Source organism: Zootoca vivipara, chromosome 5, assembly GCF_963506605.1.
Source record: "Zootoca vivipara chromosome 5, rZooViv1.1, whole genome shotgun sequence".
Taxonomy (NCBI): Eukaryota; Metazoa; Chordata; class Lepidosauria; order Squamata; family Lacertidae; genus Zootoca; species Zootoca vivipara.
This window is the reverse complement of record NC_083280.1, coordinates 49,273,978-49,289,613: the sequence shown is the minus strand read 5'-3', so window position 1 is coordinate 49,289,613 and position 15,636 is coordinate 49,273,978. Positions and strand designations below refer to the sequence as shown.

General features: G+C 40.4%; 1 protein-coding gene across 3 annotated transcripts in view; it reads left to right on the top strand.

The window, feature by feature from the left end:
• GPAM (glycerol-3-phosphate acyltransferase, mitochondrial) overlaps positions 1–9,834 on the top strand; it is a 34,034-nt gene extending 24,200 nt beyond the window's left edge. Inside the window, exons 15-21 of one of the 3 annotated variants that reach the window (XM_035133273.2) lie at positions 1,464–1,728; positions 2,072–2,214; positions 3,333–3,410; positions 6,099–6,236; positions 7,177–7,366; positions 7,485–7,543; positions 8,819–9,834. In XM_035133273.2, the coding sequence (XP_034989164.1) occupies positions 1,464–1,728; positions 2,072–2,214; positions 3,333–3,410; positions 6,099–6,236; positions 7,177–7,366; positions 7,485–7,543; positions 8,819–8,935 (990 nt within the window). In that variant the 3' untranslated portion in view covers positions 8,936–9,834. Of the gene's footprint in view, positions 1–1,463; positions 1,729–2,071; positions 2,215–3,332; positions 3,411–6,095; positions 6,237–7,176; positions 7,367–7,484; positions 7,544–8,818 lie in introns of all 3 variants that reach the window. The other 2 variants (XM_035133272.2, XM_035133275.2) reach the window with 2 other exon arrangements.
• The last annotated feature ends 5,802 nt before the right edge of the window (positions 9,835–15,636 follow it).

Below are 15,636 nucleotides of genomic sequence, written 5' to 3'. Positions count from 1 at the left end.
GCCGACTTTCCGATTGGCAGGCCCTAGGCTCAGTGGTTTAGACCACAGCGCCACCCTAATGTTAAATTTTGTGCTACTCTGATTTCTTTCACTTCTTACCCCGTCTTGCATAGTATAACATGTAATCTGCTCATCCTACCTTTCCCTTAGACATTGTGAAGGAGAATGCAATGCATATTCAGGGGCAATAACTGTGTGTTTTGGTGACCCAATGGAAAGGAGCAATTCTCATAGGAGAAAATGCTATTTGAATAGTTTAAGATTACGCAAAAGGTCAGCTTGCTGGCATTTGTAACAATGGCTCGGATATTTAAGGCTAACAAGTGAATGTTACTTCTGTGGAGGCCATTACAAAAATGATGAGTTGCTTATGACCGGGGTGGAACACACCATATTGGTTCAGGGCAGTGGTTCTTAAGCATTTCAGAAGGTGTATCATTGGTGCTGTGGAATCTATCTGTAACTTCTTCATTAAGCATCGTTGCTGCAGTGTTTCTTGGAAATTACTTTAAGCCAGGTGTGAAGAACCTTTGGCCTGCCAGATGTTGCTGCGCTACAGCTCCAATCATCACTAGGCCAAATGTTCCCCATTCCTACTCTATGGAGCCTTAAAGGTTTCTTTAACATGGTGACACAGACTGGGTGTGACTGTAGTTTCTTGTAGTAAAGAGGTGACCAGAAAAAAAAATGCAGACATGAAGTATGTACTAGAATTGAGTCCAGTTCATACATAATGTTGAGCTGAGAACTATTTTGACCTTTTATTTATATTTATGATAAGGATATGCTACAGTAGTATAGAATAGCCCAGCCTGAAAAAGGTTTGGAAACACCTCAAAGTGTCTAGACCAGGGCTCACTGATACCTTGTCATTCATAAAGGCTGTCACTGGTGCCTCTGGGCAGATGTGCCAGACTCCAGCCCTCCCTGAAAGAAAGTTATAGAGTAGGTGTCTCCTTAGAGATTTCTGTAAAATGAGAGTGAGTGTGGTGTTGCCATTTTGTGTATATTTTTCCTGGCACTGAGGAATGCTCCCTGCTGCTATTACACAGGAAAAGTGTGTGTGTGTGTGTGTGTGTGTGTGTGCAAGCACAAAATCAATATTGTGTGATCTCCACAATCGGGAGCACAGCTGACTTCCGATGGTAAGCATAAGGTTCTCTGGGAAGATTGTGTTTCTAACTATGTGTTACACCTGCCCTTCTATGGGAAGCATTTTGTGTGGTGCCACAACCCCCCACTAGCAACTATTTTGTGACTGGATCCCCCGGCACACTCTCAAAATTTGAAATGTGCTCCCAAATCCATAAAAGGTTGGGGAAACCCAATCCTGGAAGGTTGGAGCCAATTAGTAATTCAAATACATGGATTTTGAAAACTTGAGGTATAGATAATGGAGTTTTCCATATTCTTAAAAGGTATTTTATAAAAAGATCTTGGATCTTTTGGTTGATTTTCTGCAGGGAATTGATCTTTCCAAGCTGGTTGAAGATTTTTTTTCCATGAAGGAGGAGGTTCTGGCTCGGGACTATGACTTGGGATTTTCAGGAAATTCTGAAGATGTTGTCATGCATGCCATCCATTTGCTGGGGAACTGTATAACTATCACAAACACCAGCCGAAACAACGAGTTCTTCATCACGCCCAGCACATCCATTCCTACTGTCTTTGAACTCAACTTCTACAGCAACGGGGTACTGCATGTCTTCTTCAAAGAGGCCATTGTTGGTATGTTCCAAAGCCAAACTAAGAAATTATGAGTTCTGCACTTGATAGAGCAATACCAACATTTCATATACTTGTAGTGATTGCTGCTGCAAGGATTATTAATCTATCTGTCATTTGAAAGGCAGTGTAGTGTCTTCTCAAGGCAATGAATAATTTTAAAGGCATGAATAGCCATTTTCTTCCTAGTTTCCTTCCCTCGTCTGCACATTGTCCTAATTTCAAAATCTATTGTATTTTGATCTTACTTTGCAAGAATTGTTTTGTTTTGTTTATTTAAAAATTACCATTTTACTAATTGTTTGAAGCCGATTTTGAGTTGATTTGTTTTTTCTTTTCCCTTCAGCTTGTAGTCTCCATGCTATACAGAATAAAAGGCATAAAAATGGCATCAACGGAATCCCACCAAACATGATCAGTCAGGAACAACTGGTCCGAAAAGCTGCCAGCCTGTGTTACTTGCTTTCCAATGAAGGCACTATTGCACTGGTAGGTTTGGGGTGTAGGAGTGTGTGTGTGTGTGTGTCAGAAACCAAGTGCCACATACCGTTCATACTGTGTTAAGGTGTTCAGTGGCAATTAGAGGTATATCTGAATTCTTAAAACTCTTTGAAAACCTGAAAGGGAAAATGAAAGCAGGAAAAATCTAATGCTCCTTGTAGTAAACAAAGATAGTTTGACACGTGTTGCACAAGGAGGCAAGCAGAATTCTGAAAACAGCTGCATATGGTGGAATATATACAATGGTACCTCTACTTATGAATGTTTCTACTTACGAATAGAGCTCCGTCCGCCATCTTGGATGCGGTTTAGATAGGATTTTTTCTACTTACGAATTTTTAGGTAGGGTTGCTTCGACTTACAAATTTTTTCTCCCAATGCATTCCTATGGGATTCTACTTACAATTTTTTTCGACTTACGAATGTGCGTTCAGAACGCATTAAATTCGTAAGTAGAGGTACCACTGTACATTGCTTTTTTTCTAGAAAGATAGGTGCCGGTACTCACCATACACTTTTTAACAACAACTAAAAGGGGTGCCGGTACTATGTACCCTTGAGTACCCCCTACCCCCCGGGGGGGAAGCCCTGAGTATATATGTGAAATGTTAAGCTGAATAGAAGAAACTGGGAAGTGCAGTATGGAAAAATAGGAGATTGCATTAACCATGAACTCGTCTACTTGATGAACATTATACCTGTTTGGGGGTAAAAAGTGGCAGGGAATGAGGACTTGAGAATAAAGACTGTGTTTGGGTTAGAATGGATATCATAGCAGCATTTTATTGTTGTTGTGGCTTTGATTCCATGAAATAGGAAAATGCCAGAGAAAATATAAAAGCAAGACAGTCCTTGTAAAAATATTCACAACTCCCGCCTCCCCCCAGCCCCCTCACCTCTTAATTATTTGGGGTACTTGGAGAGCTTGGGGTAAAAATGGGAGAGAGAACTCTTCTAGAAGTAGAAGGGTCACCCAGGGGCAAGTCCTGCTGTCCACAGGCAAGCAAGGGGCAATTTGGAACACTGCATTTAATGCCAGGGGCAGGGAGGGGGAAGATAGAGTGGATGAGTTTCTATGAATAATTAACCTGATTTGTTTTCCTTAGCCCTGCCAGCTGTTATGCCAAGTGTGTCATGAAGCAATTGAACAGTTCATACAGTATGGCATTCTTTTGGTAGCGGAGGTAAGTTGCTGATGGTTCGCTTTATTCCAATAGTTAATATCCTGCCTCTTGCCTCTGAGGACTTGATAACACAGAAGGAGGCAGCCTAGTGTTCCTGCACACTGAATTTTAGCATCCTAAGCAGCTTGCTGGACCAAGGCCACAGTTAAACAGATCCTAATTTCACATCTTCCTGGGTATTTATTGATTCTTCAACTTGGAATACAAAAGGGGGGAGGTTCTGCACACCCATGTATGCACAGGGTGCTTTTTAACTTAAATTTATTTTTAGTTCATGAACCAGGCAGACATTAATGAAATCTAGTGGGGAAGTCAAATGAATTTTCCAATCCTTCGGTGGGGTGGGTGAATCTTCAATTTCAGATCTTAATCAGGATTTGAGGGGGGCGGGAAATAAGCTTTTAAACCAATATAATACAGTGCAAACATGTAACATCATCATCATCATCATTTATTACAATCTATAGCCCACCTCCCACCATCTCAATTTGGAACTTTTTGGTGAAGAAGTAGTAATTGTTCTCACTATTTTTCAAAAGCAAAACTCAAAATCATTAATCCTATTATTAGAATAAGTTCTTCTCAACCTTGGCATATGTCAGCAATGACACTAGATTGCAGTTCTTGATCCTGGAGAGTAAGCCTCCTTGTATGTAATGGGACCTCTTTCTGAGCAGATGTGCATAGGGTCACATTGTTAGTGGGTTCCCCCACCCCACCCCCAAGAAAATTGTGAAATGTGTCTTGTTACCTTTTGGTTTGGGTCAGAATCCTATCAAATCATTTGCCTGATTCACTTCATTTAAGTTTCACACTGATTCTTTTCCTCTTATTATGTGGCATTGCCTTATTATAGAATGTTCATATTTTTTCATTGTGGCAGCTTTGTTAATTTTCATTACAAGCCATTGATGAAAACATTTACAATTTGGCCCTCTAGAAGGCACTGTTCCCTTTGGTATTGGTTCATAGTTTTTTCCCCTTTCTGTTTTACTATCTACGTTTGTGTGTCTGTATCTGTGGTGGGAAATCTTGAAAAAAATGGGGGAAGTGTTACAATATATTTTTGTTCTGTTATTTGTTATGATTAGTGGGGAACAGTCTTATAAAACAATATTCTCTTTTGTTGTGATTAGTGAACTTGTTATACTACGAGATATTTACTTTTGGGCTTTTAAAAGTGCTATAAGATAATTGAGGTTTGCTGTGTATACTGTTTCTAACACCAAACAATGTACCTTAATGTGCTACAGTATATCTTAAAACCTCCCAAAGATAGCACATGGGGAAGTGGCTGTTTAGATTTTGAAGAGGTGATTGCATTTTGCTCCATTAAAAAAGAGGCTGATTTTAATCGTAATAATCCAGTGTTGTATGAATGGAACAGACTTCCAGTTGCACAACAGAATTATACCTTCCCGGTGTCTTGACTTCTCAAATATGAGGGCAACTTGTTCATTTTATAAATGTGTTCAATTGTCTTTTCTTTAATAAACCGGACGAATGAAGGAAAAAAAAAAGGATTATACTTTCCCTTGCCTCATGTACACCTCTAAAATCTGCTCGAGAGTACTCCCTATTCCCTGCAGTGAATTCTGAGAGTATGCAAGAGAGGGGAAGATTAAATCCCATGGTGCAAACTGAACTCTGTTCCACTGGCATACAGAAAGGACAGTGGTGCCTCAGTTTTCGAGTGTCTCGGAAACCGAACATTTCGGTTTTCGAATGCTGAAAACCCAGAAGTAATTCCGTTTTTCTAACGCTTTTCGAATGTCGAACAGTCTTTCGACAACCGAGGTACCACTGTATTGAATACAACTCATGCTTGCCTGTGTTTCTCTTATGTGAAAATGGCCATTTCAGTGTGATTTACTTTTATTTATTTATTTTGCCAATGTAAACAATAGAAAATTAACTCTGAGATCAACTTACTGGTAGATTCATTTAGGTGTGTGTGTGTGTGTGTGTGTGTGTGTGTGTGTGTGTGTGTGTGTGTGGTACAAGTCTGAACGTACATTCATGAAAATGACAATTTATATCAGGTCTTTGGGCTCATGCATTCTATATGTTTGTGTTATTGTTCCTCTTTACTAAATGATTAATATTTTTCTGCCAAAAAGGTCCTTCAAAGGCAGCTAACAATGTAATAGCTAAATTTAGCAAACTAGAAAAACCAAGTAAGCAGTTTAGCTAAAACCGGTAGAAGCAACAAGAGGAGAGCTCTCTCTTCTACAGTCTGAGGGCTCCTAAATGCCCTTTGAAGCGGCACTGCCATTGCTTGTTGCAGGAAAACGAGAATTGCTTCCTCCCACAGGCAATATTATGAACATCTTTGCTTATAGTATTTTAGTGCTTACTCAGTGGTTAAAGTATCCAGAGTTCCTTGGGGTCTGATACAGAAGTCTCTGGGAGCTGTAATTCTACAAGTTGTGTGGACTTGCTTTTGTGAAAACTATTGTTAAGGGAATTAATTTGAAGACTGTCGTCTTGGGCACCTTTTTTGGAAATGGAGATCGCTTTATAGGGGAAATAAAGGCTTGCCTTCCCTTTGCTCCTTTGCCACGGTATGGGCTCTAAAAATCCACACAGTAGCTGCTCCAGGGCCATCAAAGTGAAAAAAAATGGTTAAAATGCAGTAGTTTTAGTAGGTGCCTGATGTTTACTGCTTTGCGTTCCTTTATTAAGCAGGATGAGCAGGAGGATATTAGTCCTAGCCTTGCAGAGCAGCACTGGGAAAAGAAACTCCCAGAGCCATTATCTTGGAGGAGTGACGGGGAGGATGAAGACAGTGACTTTGGCGAAGAACAACGAGATTGCTACTTGAAGGTACTGCATAAGCCGTAAGAGCACATACTGTTCTTAGTGCTTCATATTCATAGCTGCGCTGCACAGAATGAATGAGGGAGTTTGAAACTCAGGTTTTGAAAAGGACCTAGGGGATTTATTACGCCACCTGTTTCTGTGGTCTGCAGTCCATCATCAGAGCATGCTCAACCCTCATTTGGTTGTTCTAGAGCAGGAATCCCCAAACTGCGGCCCTCCAGATGTTTTGGCCTACAACTCCCATGATCCCTAGCTAACAGGACCAGTGGTCAGGGAAGATGGGAATTGTAGTCCAAAACATCTGGAGGGCCACAGTTTGGGGATGCCTGTTCTAGAGCCTTGTTGAGCTTTTTGGCCTCTTGGGATTTTCCCTACTTCTGCAAGCCTTTTGGGTTCCTCTAACCATCTCTCCGTCTTCTTTCTCATTGCTTTATTGTTGTTACATAGCCACCATAATCGAGCACATTAGTTCACTAATATGTATATAGATAATGTGCACCCCTTGCTATATTGGATATGGAATGGGAAATAGATCCGTTACCGCTTTGCTGCAATATTGCATAATGCTTCAGTAATAATGGTATCAGAAATGGGGCAGAGCAATCCAAACCTCTATGACCTGCCCTGCTGTGGAGGGGGTTTGGATGAACTCAAGGTGTCCCTCCTCCCAACTCTACTGGCAAGGAAGCCCCACCTACAAGAAATGCCCCAGTGCAGGCAGAAGCTACCACTGGAAAACCCTGAAACAGAGCAGGGCTGGCAAAGACCTGCTGGCTCTTGAGCAGGCTCAGCTGTTATCGCAGGCCTAATCCAGGCCTCTTGGCTGCAGCACAAAGCCATTGCTTTTCTTGCCGCCTCCTGCCTGGGCTAGTGCGAGAGACGGGACTGGATGTTGGTTGCTTGAGTGACATTTATTTTTCCTTTCCTTTCTTACTTTGCACAGGTGAGCCAGTCTCAGGAGCACCAGCAGTATATCACCTTCCTTCAGAAGCTTCTGGGACCATTACTGGAAGCCTACAGTTCTGCTGCCATCTTCATACATAACTTCAGCGGTCCTGTCAGGGAATCGGAATATCTCCAAAAATTACACAGATACTTAATAACACGAACAGAAAAGAACGTTGCAGTATATGGTATGTCAATCAGCTGCTTTCTGTGAAGCAGCCTTCCTTGTCTTTCAACATATTCTTATCAAAGTTTCCTGTATTCAGCCTGATCTGTGTTTATCTGCCTGCCTTTCCATGTTTACAGCTGAGAGTGCCACCTATTGCCTTGCAAAAAACGCAGTGAAAGTCTTTAAGGACATGGGGGTAAGTGTTTTGTTAGCTTCAGGTGCCTTACAGCACAACTAAACTTACGTATTCCTGTTAATGAGACTTCCTTCAATAAGTGTATTGAGGGTTGTAACCTTTGTCCTTAAATGGATAATGTGATGTGAAATCGTAATTTAACCTTTATCTAGGCTAAAGGGCTGCACTAAGGCTCAAGAGATTAGCCCATCATATCCAAATTGTATTATCCCAATGTTCTCTGTGATATAAGCAAGGTGCACGGTGTTAAACATCACTCAACGTGAACAGCAGTACTAACTTCCTTGCTTGAGGAAAGTCTGTGCCCTATGCAAAAGGGTATACGTAAAAAGAAAACCCCTGTAATATTTTATTTTTTCATTAAATATTTTATTTGAGTTTTTAAATATCTATAACCAAGTCCTACAACAATCAAACTACACATCTCTACAGATGTCCACATCCCCATTTAAACATTGGATTTCTTCTTCCTTTATCATATCAATCATTTAGAAAAATGCTGCTACGGAGCTATTTGAAAATTAAAGTTTGACCTTCGCAGCCTCTTCCTGCATGTCCCACTTGTTGCTAGTACCCAAATACCATAACATCCTCCAGTGATATTCTATCTAGATGTCTGGTGATAGCCACTGTGTCTGCCTCAGGAAGAGTACTCTTGCCTGCTACACACCTTGCTACATTAATTAAAAAAACAACAACCTGAGCAGCTACTTTCTAATATCAGCACAAGAGTAAAGTATGTCATTTGAGGATGTAATTATATGACTTATCACAGTCCTGCATAAATCCATCCCCTGCAATCCTCTCTCCACCCCACAAAAAGTGTGTGTGGGTCATGGTGGTGGCAAGAATGTGTCATGTTCTAGATTGGTGTCCCCACATGTCCCTGGCCAGTGTGACATGCAATGTTAGAGGCGTGTACCAGCCTACTATCCACCTGCGAAGGGGTTCTGAGAAGGATGTGAATCAGTCCTGAAAGTCTTAATGACTGGGCCACTCTGGACTATGTGAGGGCTTTTTCATTTGTGAGAATCACTTGCAAGAGCTGTTACGTATGTTTATAGCCTTGCAGATCAGGAAAGTTGTTGCAGCTGATATCTGTCAGCTGCTAGGCAGCAGACTTTGTTGTTGCAGCAGTGGATTACTTTTCTGAATGGGAAAAGCAGCCCAAGATAACATGGTCGTAGGAGGGACAATTTTGCTGAACAGCTTTGGTGTGAACTTTGCTGCTGGAAGGTGTTAGTGATGAAACACACTTTTGCATTTCCCTTTTAGGTATTTAAGGAGACAAAGCAGAAGAGAGATTCTATTTTGGAGCTGAGCAGCACTTTTCTACCTCATTGTAATCGGCAAAAACTACTAGAATTCATTCTGGGATTTGTTGTACTGTAGAACATTTTGGGTTGACTTTGTCTGCCGACAAGAAGTTGGTAGACTTGGAGAATGTGACACAAAGCTTCGGGGCTTTTGCTGCTTCCATAATGTGTATAGTGCCATTTGTGGGTAAGGCTTTATCTGACCCAAACCACTGGAAGACAAGTGCCTTCATACATATGCATGCCTGGGACTACAAGATTTGGTAACCAAGTCAAACACAACATCTTGGGTGCAAGAGAAGAGTCATTAATGGGGAAAACACGCAAACACACAGACAGACACACACACACAAGTTTTTACATGTATCCAGTGTCACATTTGTTTAAAGACTAATGGCTGTGACGAATGCACAAACATATACCAGCAATCTGTCATGTTAATACATCAGTTCTGAATGTCATTTAAACTCCATGTAATGTGGGGAAAGCCTTGTCAACGAGACCTACCCATTGGTCTCATTATTTCAAACGGAGAGAATTTTAGGAGAATTGAATGCAGGTTGTCTTTTTTCTGTTGGGGGAGAGGTGTTTGATGTGTGTGGTTGATTACTATGGCAACATGCTAAATAAAATAAGACTAACTGCCGGTATCTCATTAAGGATCAGTTGAATAACTACCAATGACACAGTGGCAGAATGAACGAGTATTATTAAGATATATTATTAGAGAAGTTACACGTTAGAATAATAAATATCTGCATCACTAGCATTTTGCACCCAAATTGCAGAAACACTTGACTTTTCCTTTGAACCAGAAGGTTTGCATCATTTCGCTACTTGCTAGCATATTGATCTCTAAAATGATTATAGTCTAAGCTCTCTAAATTTCAAAAATAGCACTAAAGTTGTTTCATAAGTTAATTAGCTCATTGCTCAATCTTGACTAATTTTGAGTGGGAGAATGAGTATAGAACTTTAAAAGCATAGGCTACTCAAGCAGCTGCGTAACATGGGTGTGGAGGTCTAAATTATGATAGATTAAGATTGGAATCCTCTTGGGTAATATTATAGAAGGCTATGACATTTCACAGGGTGGGTTATCACCAAATTCACTCCTTTGATAAGCAATAAGCATGGCATTTTTATTAAGAGAAACTGGGTATCTCCCCCATTTCTCCTTGTAGTACAGTCCTTTCCTTTTCTCCCTTTCTGTTTAAAGTTGGGAGCTTGATCATGAAAATGCCTTTTAGCTGCCAGCTTTTTTTTTTTTTAAAAAAAAGCATGCCCAAGTGATAACAGCACTGCACATTAACTCCAGCACAGATTGCGTGTTTACTCCCCGTTTGTTAAAAGTAATGTTTTCTATAACTCTGTTTATGGATTAAAACAATTAATGGATCACAATATTTTTGTCAGTATTCCCACGCAATTTCCTGTGAGAGGAACTGCTATGCATGTTTCGACACTAAATAGGTGCTTTGAATTTTTTAAAAGATGAATTTCTGAACCAAAGTTGCATCATATCAGTGACAGCAGCAGGCAGCAAGTGTGAATAAATTAGTTTGTTCTTTTACCATTTCCAGTAGAACAGCAGCTGAAATGAACTCCATTTGTTCTAATAAAGCCAACAAGCTACTTAGGGCAATTACATCTCATCCTTGCTAATGTGCACTGTTTGTTTAAAATTGAATGTATTCTTCGAGTAGCAATTTTTAAAGAATTGTTGATGGCTTCCATTTTAAGGTCAGATAAGTAGGTGCTTGTAAATAAATAACTTTGTTTTTACCACACTTCAGTAAACATTTTGGTATATGCTAGAATGAAGATTGTGTATTTAAATAAATACAACCGAGCAATATATTGCAGATGATGCTTGGCTAATTTTAATGAGAATGTTCTGCCTAATTTTAAAGCAATGAGGGGCTGGGAATTAGTTTAAACACTAGAAAGTAAAATAGCTTGTTGTTGCTAATGATAATAACTTACTACATTATTAAAATGTTTCTGGGGTACAGCAGTGTGCATTTGAGTTGTGTTGGTATGTGCAGTACATTGTAATTGCTGGATGTGAGAGGGTGCTTTTCAGCGTAGGCTTCATCAGCAGAGAGACTTTGCATGTGCGGAAATGTCAAGCCGTGAATATTATGCCAGGAGGGGGGCGTGGCAATGCACCTACTTGCATGTGGGCTGGTTTTGCTTTTCCGCAAAGGTAAAGCACAAAGCTCTTTTACAATAAAGCTACTAAATAAAATTCTGCCTTTCTGGGGTTTAATCCTACAATCTTTCTTGCTGATAGGTGTAAGGCAAGGTTTTTAATTACGTTTTTAAAAGTTAAGATAATTTGATTCTGGATCTATAATAAAGCTAGTTACATTTTGTCGCAAGTACAATTGCAACTTGTACTTAGGGGAGTGTAGCTGTACAAGTTAGTATAAAGACCAACATTCCAATTTACATCACTGGACTCTTGCTTGTTGGCTAATATGTAGAATTTGTTCCCCATAGGGAAAAGGTAACATTACCTTTTATAATCCCATATGAATGATTTCTTAAGGGTATACAGCTTTCCTGCCACAGTAACTATTGCATTCTAATGCTTTACATTCTGAAGTGCAACACTTTCATTTTTTTAATCTATTGCCTTGCCTGTACAGGTTTTTATTTTAAGTATTTGCATGACATTTTCAGCCATAGAAGGCTTGAGGAGAAGAGTAAAATACTGTAGCTGCTCTATAATTTTGCTTTGTGAAGCCAGGCACTGTCTTGAAGAATGTTAACACATTTCTTTTTCTGTTTAACATTTCCTTCTGTACCTCTTGTAAGAAGCACAGAGCTGCAAAGTAATTTTATTTTAATAAACAGTTTGAAATTGTGTTGTTGTGATATCACTTAAGAGATTACAAAGAGAATCTCTGAAGGTTCTCTCTAAAGCATAGGTTTGCATACTCTCTCCCCAGTTGTGTCTAATAGGGGGAAAAATCAGTCCCCATTCAGTGGCTTGTAGACCACTCATTGCTACTCTGCTGCAAGGAAGAATTGCTGCAAGGAAGAATTAGGCCCATGGGCCAGAGAGAAAATGGTCGTGAATGACTCATGATTTTCTTCTTCTTTATCAACTGGTTTTGCTTTGGAAGGCTTTGGCTATGCCTGCACCCATCCACTATCCATCACAATAATTCTGGAATGATACAGAATGAAAATTCTACTATTGCCAATGGCTTACGTAGCCTCTCCCCCTTTTAACTGACAGTGAGTGCACATTCTCTTCTATGACAACATCTTGCACTTTCTAAATCTGCTTGCCTGCAAGATGTCAGATTAAGCAACTTCTAATCTTCCAGTCTTCGTGTAATTCAGTTTCGTTCTCCGTGATATTTTATTAAACGGGTTTGAGATCAGTCAGAAGAAGATGCTGTTCTTGGGTACCATTGTTGGTATGATGCTTCTTCTGGGAAGCATGGTGAATGGTATGGTACTGAGCCTTCTATCTACGACTGCAGTGATGTGAATATAGTGGCCGACACATAGCATACTGTTGGAATTTGCATAGATAAGGAGATTTAAAGCACTTATTAAAAGCATTATTAATCAGGTGGAATTTAAAAACATTCCTGTTTACCAAGCAATTCAGGGCTGGAAGACACCCTCCTTGGCAACCCTGAAATCACCGATTGAGAGACTATTTTAGCTTTAAAATAAATGATACTTGGATCACTGCCGACTGAAATGTGCTAGAGCCATTTCTTCACCTGTGTTGTAGAGTCATGGTTCTCAAAGTGTGAGATGGGTCTTCCTAAGGAAACAATAGTCACTGCAGCAGGGAACAATAAATGTTGGTGCTGATTCTTGGTGCGCTAATAGCATCTGGGCTCTTAGAGCAAACAAGACAGGTGAGATGAAAGACACAGAGGCTTTTCCAGGCAGAGCAATCCTGTGGGGTTTGGGAGGAGGTGGAGAGTCCATGGCTGAGAAATCAATGCTCTGCTGGGCTCACAGTAGCCTGAGCAGAGAAGGCTGTCATTACCCTTGCCCTCTCTTTTTGTACTTGGTCTTTTATCTTCTCTTCCTCTGCTTTCCATTGAAGGCTTTAGATCAGGCATCCCCAAACAGTGGCCCTCCAGATGTTTTGGCCTACAGCTCCCATGATCCCTAGCTAACAGGATCAGTGGTCAGGGATGATGGGAATTGTAGTCCAAAACATCAGGAGGGCTGAAGTTTGGGGATGCCTGCTTTAGATGCTGTGTCTCCACAGCTTCTGACTATGTGCTGATGGTGCCCTTGCCCACCCAAGAATATCTGGTTTTATCCCCTACCACTGGGGTGGGAATGATGGTGGAGAAGCTTTTCACTACAACAGGGAGACCTCTAGCCAGCAGCAGCAGCAGCAGAGAGAGGAATTTGCAACATCCACCAGCTCAGCCCACCCTTTTCATGTCTACAGTAGTACATTGAAAAATAAAGATACACATAAGCACGTAAAAGAAAACGCCCAGCAACTGTCATCAGTAAATGCCTTTAAAGGTGTATAAACCTATGTAGAAGGGAGGGTAGTTTTGCTGAAACAGGCCAGTGGTATTTGCTGCCTTGCTGTATGAATGAGCACAGAACACAGAATGTTGTGGAACATATGGAAGGGCAATGGCTGAGATTTTTCAAAGCCATTTGGAAAGGATTTAATTCTGCGCTTCTCATTAAGCTTAATGGCAACACTGTCTGTTTAAAGGATCTGCACAATTATCTTTTCCCTAAGGGACCTTCGATAGAAGGGATAGAAGGAAACAAGACAAGGGGAGTGGGTAGCAGGCAGAGGGGGAAGAGGAGAAACAACATTGTAGACATGTGCAAGTACGATATTGGAGGGAGTAGGCCGGTTGTGTTGTCTATAAAATAAGCAATGAGGGGGAAAGTGGGTGGATTGGAGAGCTTCCCTTGGTGCAAGACTGAGCATGTGAAACTGAAAGGGCAATCTTAAGCTTACCTATTGAGAAGCAAACCACATTCTATTCAATGGAGTGGACTTGCAGGAAAAATTGTATAGAAGGGATGGGGGACCTGTGGCTCCCTAGATCAATGTTTCCCAACCTTGTGCCTCCATTTGTTTTTGGACTACAATTCCCATCATTCCTGACCACTGATCTTGCTAGCTAGGGATGATGGGAGTTGTAGTCCCAAAACATCTGGAGGCACAAGGTTGGGAAACACTGCCCTAGATGATGTTGGGGTACAGTTTCCATCACAATTGCCCACTAGCTATGCCTGCTGAGGCTGAGCTGGAATTTGACAACATCTGAAGAGCAACTGATTCCCCATTAACACATGTTAATTTAGTTGGCTATTTAATTGTGCTCCATTGCATTATTATTATTATTTGGGTTATAGGTGGCACAAGACTTTGGTATTTTCAGCAGAAAGTACTAGTTGAATAACTCCTGAACTGACCTCTCAAATACATAGAATATTTGAAAACTGATTTGTTTCAAAACTATAAAGATATTGTTACATAACCCTTTTTTTGCGTTTGTCTTTGGTTTTTTCTTATCCATAGCATCTGTGAGTGGGTGGGATGTTTTATTTGTTTTTTAAAATAAAATTGTCTTTTTTGATTATTTTAAAAAGCTGGTTTAAATGTCTCGTGTGTGTGTGTGTGTGTGTGTGTGTGTGTGTGTGTTTAACATGCTTTGAATTGCTTTGTGGCAAAAAAGAGCGACTAATAAATTTAATTGTTGCTGTTTAGTTGTCCGACTCTTCATGACCCCATGGACCATAGCACGCCAGGCACTCCTGTCTTCTACTGCCTCCCGCAGTTTGGTCAGACTCATATTGGTAGCTTCGAGAACACTGTCCAACCATCTCATCCTCTGCTGTCCCCTTCTCCTTGTGCCCTCAATCTTTCCCAACATCAGGGTCTTTTCCAGGGAGTCTTCTCTTCTCATGAGGTGGCCAAAGTATTGGAGCCTCAGCTTCAGGATCTGTCCTTCCAGTGAGCACTCAGGGCTGATTTCCTTCAGAATGGATAGGTTTGCTCTTCTTGCAGTCCATGGGACTCTCAAGAGTCTCCTCCAGCACCATAATTCAAAAGCATCAATTCTTCGGCAGTCAGCCTTCTTTATGGCCCAGCTCTCATTGTTTATTATAATTATGTATTAAATAAAATAAATTTAATACATAATAATAAACAGCTGTAAAATATAAACAGTCCCTTGTTTTCTAATTTGGGACAGGCAGGAGTGATTTGCATGGGTGGCCGCTGGGGGGGAGGGGGAGCAATTGGAGAGCAAGCAGAGTTGTTTGTTTGCTTTTACAATTTATATGCCACACTTTATCAAAAGACCACAGGGGAGTTTACAGCATAGAATATAATAAACAATATATGCCCATACATAATGCAATGCCCATACAATACAAAAAGTTAATAACAGTTATATAAATACAATGCATAATAATAAGCGATGCATAGTAATAAATAATACATAAGAGTACATAATACATAATGAACGTATTTTAAGCAGCAATGTCAAATTGTACACACCACCACCCCAGCAATAAACTTCACAACCCCTCATAATGTAAGAGTCTCATAACGTAAGTTATTACCTACTTATCCTGAGTGCAATAATAAAACATAATACATATTTAATAACAGCAACCTCCTGAAAAATATGGGAGGGGAGAATGAGAATCCGAATATCTAAAGTGCAGAAACAGTGTAAAAGAGCATATCCTTATCTCTGAACAAAACTACCTCTTAATTCCCTCTCCATCCCCACAGAGAATGAC